General features: G+C 35.1%; 1 protein-coding gene across 4 annotated transcripts; it reads left to right on the top strand.

Annotated features, from left to right (window-relative positions):
* The first annotated feature begins 361 nt into the window (after positions 1-361).
* LOC107899244 (F-box/kelch-repeat protein At1g57790) lies at positions 362-3,425 on the top strand. Of its 4 annotated transcripts, none has more exons than XM_041091329.1 (3): positions 362-479; positions 1,908-3,011; positions 3,123-3,425. In XM_041091329.1, the coding sequence occupies exons 1-2, from the start codon at positions 397-399 to the stop codon at positions 3,004-3,006; spliced, it is 1,182 nt and encodes a 393-aa protein (XP_040947263.1). In that variant the 5' UTR covers positions 362-396; the 3' UTR covers positions 3,007-3,011; positions 3,123-3,425. The 4 variants fall into 4 exon arrangements, with proteins under 4 accessions (XP_040947263.1, XP_016680387.1, XP_016680388.1 ...); XM_016824898.2 differs by lacking the exon at positions 362-479 and adding an exon at positions 1,010-1,303; XM_016824899.2 differs by lacking the exon at positions 362-479 and adding an exon at positions 1,112-1,308.
* The last annotated feature ends 243 nt before the right edge of the window (positions 3,426-3,668 follow it).

The raw sequence follows: 3,668 nt of genomic DNA, 5'->3' as shown, positions 1-3,668 counted from the left end.
AAAAGGTAAAATTTTAAATGGCATTAAAATGACACAAAAAAATTAGAATTTAACATTTTAAAACATAATAAGAATTGAGTTGTTCATTTTTTACGTCATTTTAAAACAGGACAAGTTATACCCTGCCGCTAGTATTATAAAAATTAATGGTACAAAAACCAACTTACTCGCTTTTATTATAAAAAATCGTCTAAATCAATTAACGGAAGTAACAAATTAAAAATATTAGTATACCTCGCCACTAGGGTTGTTCTCTATTCTCTCTCCTCGGATAAGTAGAACTCTTATGAAAATTTCTTTTTATCTTCCCCTCTCGTTTCTTTGGGTTTCTCTCAAGATTAGAGTTTTTTCTTTTCTCGTTTTTTAGATTGTTTAAGAGCATTTTTTCGATTAGATATGAAGACTTATCTCAAAATTCTCTTTGCTTTCTTATTTTTTGAAACTTTCGAGTTTTTTCGAATCTCACCACTTTTCAAACCGTAAGTCTTCTTCTTCTTTTTTTGGTTGGGGTGGGGGGGAACCTCCGTTTTATGAGCCAAGTTCCCATGTCGAACTTGTATCTTCAGTGGCGCTAATTGTCAAGATCTTATTCCATGTTTTTGCTATGTTAGAGTTGTTATTTTGTTTTCAAAAGTCTACTAGCCTTTTAATTTGCATTTAAAATATTGGAGAAATTGAATATGATGGTTGATTCTTTTACTATTAGGCTTGGTTCTATCTATGCAGTTAATTATTAAAGGAATATGGGTATTACTGGCTTTGTTTTGGTTGTCTCCTTATCATTAGGATGGGATGTTTCTTTAAAAATGAATGTTCTTTCTTTTTGCTTACTCGGTGAGTTGGTTGGGTTATGGCTAGTAAAGTTGGTGTCTCATCCTGTACTGTTTACGGTGATCAAAATGAAATTTATGTTCCAACAATAACAATAATAATATAATATAGAAAGAAAAGAAAAATATGGACGATTTATGGTAATGTATTTTGTTGGGAATTTTTCTTGACATGGGATCGTATCCATTCTTACTTTTGTAATGGATTTGCAATAAATGAATTTCCTATTTTGAAAACAAAAATGGTAACCATAAGACCAAGCCTTCACTACACAACCTCTCACTAATAAATCAAAACTCGCCGCTTCATCTAAACACAAAACTCAACTTAACATCACTACATTACGTGGCGTCCATCACTGCCTTTTCCCTACACCTTTTTACTGCTTTTTCTATTTGCACCTCAAAACACACTGCAAAACCTTTAGTTTTCTGCTTAATATGGCTGCAACAAAGAAAAGAAAGCTTAAATTGTAAGGTTTTGTTTTTAAATTTTTATTCTTTTGGGTTCTTTGAGTGACCAAGTTGGTAGCTTTACCTATTTTTAATAAAAAAATTGAAACTTCGGTGATTAGGTTTTCATGCAAATCACAGTTGCGTTTTGGGAATTATAGCTTCTTGAGTTCTGAATATGAGAACAAAATTTGATTCTTTACTTAATAAGGAAGTAGAATTATGCAAATTTGTTGGCAAGGCTGATATTTTTCTTTTGTTTATGCCTATGCTTGGGAGTCATTCTGGGTTTTGAGAAATTGCAGGGATAGATAGTTGAGAATTTTAATTTTCTTTTTTTTGGGTCTTTAACCATGGTTACAAATCATTGCATGTTTAGGGGATTGGAGCGATTCAGTATTGATTCCTTGTTAATGTGTTATTTTGGAGCGATTCCGCCTTTTGGGTTGAAGAAATGCAGCAAGCATTGGATTTTGAATCTTATATAAAGCATGATTAAGCTATCTGACTTAGTGGAGCATTTTTAGGGTTTAATTTCGTTGTTTACATCCTACACTTCTTTTTAATATTTTATAGCTGATAGATAAACCCATTCTAATATCAATAATCCTTTTGGCTGTATAGGCTAGCAGAAATGGTGAATGGGATTGAAAGAACTGCAAGTGAAGATGGTAAGGGGAGGTTGGAGTTACAAACATGGTCTGATCTTCCTCTAGAACTTTTGGAATTGATTTTGTCCAATCTAACATTTGAGGATAACGTTCGAGCATCTGTTGTCTGCAAGAGGTGGCACAAGGTTGCAATCTCAGTTCGGGTTATGAACCAATCACCATGGCTCATGTACATACCGAAATCTGGTTGCTTGTACGAGTTCTATGATCCATCAGAGCGCAAAATCCACTCTCTTGAGCTACCAGAGTTGCGTGGATGCAGGGTTTGTTACACTAAACAGGGTTGGTTGTTGTTATATAGACGCAGGAATCACCTGGTATTCTTCTTTAATCCCTTCACTCGGGAGACAATAAATCTTCCTAGCTATGAGTTGGCATATGAAATAATGGCTTTCTCTTGTGCCCCAACATCGACCAACTGTGTGGTTTTCTCAATAAAGCACGTCCACCCTACTGTTGTTGCTATCAGCACATGTCATCCCGGGGCATCGGAATGGACCATTGTTAACCACCGGAATCGCTTGCCGTTTGTTAGTAGCATTTGGGACAAACCCGTTTTCTGCAGTGGACTCTTTTATTGTCTTAGTCTCACTGGTTGGTTAGGAGTTTATGATCCAGGGAGACGATATTGGAAGGTTCTTGCTGTGCCTCCACCAAGATGCCCTGAGAATTTTTTCGTCAAAAATTGGTGGAAAGGAAAATTTATGACAGAGCACAACGGAGATCTCTTAGTCGTCTATACGTCTCAAAACAAGAACCCCATGATATATAAACTGTATCGATCAGAATTGGCATGGAAAGAAATGGAAAGCCTTCGCGGTGTGACAATATTTGCAAGTTTCTTGTCATCTCTTTCAGGAGCTAATCTGCCTGGAATAATGAGGAACAGTGTGTACTTCTCCAAATTTCGTTTCTTTGGAAAGCGTTGCATATCGTATTCGTTTGATGACTGTAGATACTATCCCCGTAAACAGCAGTATGACTGGGGAGAGCAACCTCCCTTTGAGAACATATGGATCGAGCCACCCCGCCATGCCTTATCCTCTATCTGAAAGAAGTGAGTATGTTTCAACTCGAGAATATTTTATCTGCTTATATTTTGCAGCATCAATGGAATGCTTGTGGATATGTTTATGTGATTTCAGTCTACTTTATGATGTTCATTCAGGTTTGTCTCTGGGGGATTTTGGAGCCTGCATTAAAGGAGGCGTTGGCTCTTCAACTCAAGTTTCTGTTTATGGATGGATTTTGTTCAGTTGCTGAAATTGCAGCCATGTTTTGCTGTAGAATCTGTCTGATCTTAGCATGTCTCATAGGTTATAGTAATCAGTCCAATACATCAGATCATCTCTCTTTTTGTTCAGTCCAATACATTTTTCTTTTCATTGTTACTTCTCTGACAACGTTATCATAGTAAATCTTGTCAGTTTCATATTTTAGTCTATAAAAGATGCATTCTATGTTCCGATAATTTGGGTAATTTACATTCAAGTCACTCAACTCCACATCAATTTTCAGATTTTTTAATCATGTCTATACACAAATTAGATCACTTATTAGTTCCGTTAAAACATTTTTAATATAAAAACTATTTCTGTGCGATTTATTTTTTAAACAGGAACTAATTTTGGAATTTCATGTTGAATCATTTGTACCTGTGATTTTGCTTTTTTATTTACTTTGAACATAATTAAAATACATTAATTTATTCAAC

Source organism: Gossypium hirsutum, chromosome D04 (assembly GCF_007990345.1).
Source record: "Gossypium hirsutum isolate 1008001.06 chromosome D04, Gossypium_hirsutum_v2.1, whole genome shotgun sequence".
NCBI classification, from domain to species: domain Eukaryota; kingdom Viridiplantae; phylum Streptophyta; class Magnoliopsida; order Malvales; family Malvaceae; genus Gossypium; species Gossypium hirsutum.
This window is presented reverse-complemented; position numbering and strand designations above follow the sequence as displayed.

Bases quoted from the DNA above. Each gene is read 5' to 3' on its own strand.
- LOC107899244 (XM_041091329.1), top strand. From the start codon at position 397: ATGAAGACTTATCTCAAAATTCTCTTTGCTTTCTTATTTTTTGAAACT. The intron at 480-1,907 runs GTAAGTCTTCTT...TTGGCTGTATAG, and splicing joins ATCTCACCACTTTTCAAACC to GCTAGCAGAAATGGTGAATG.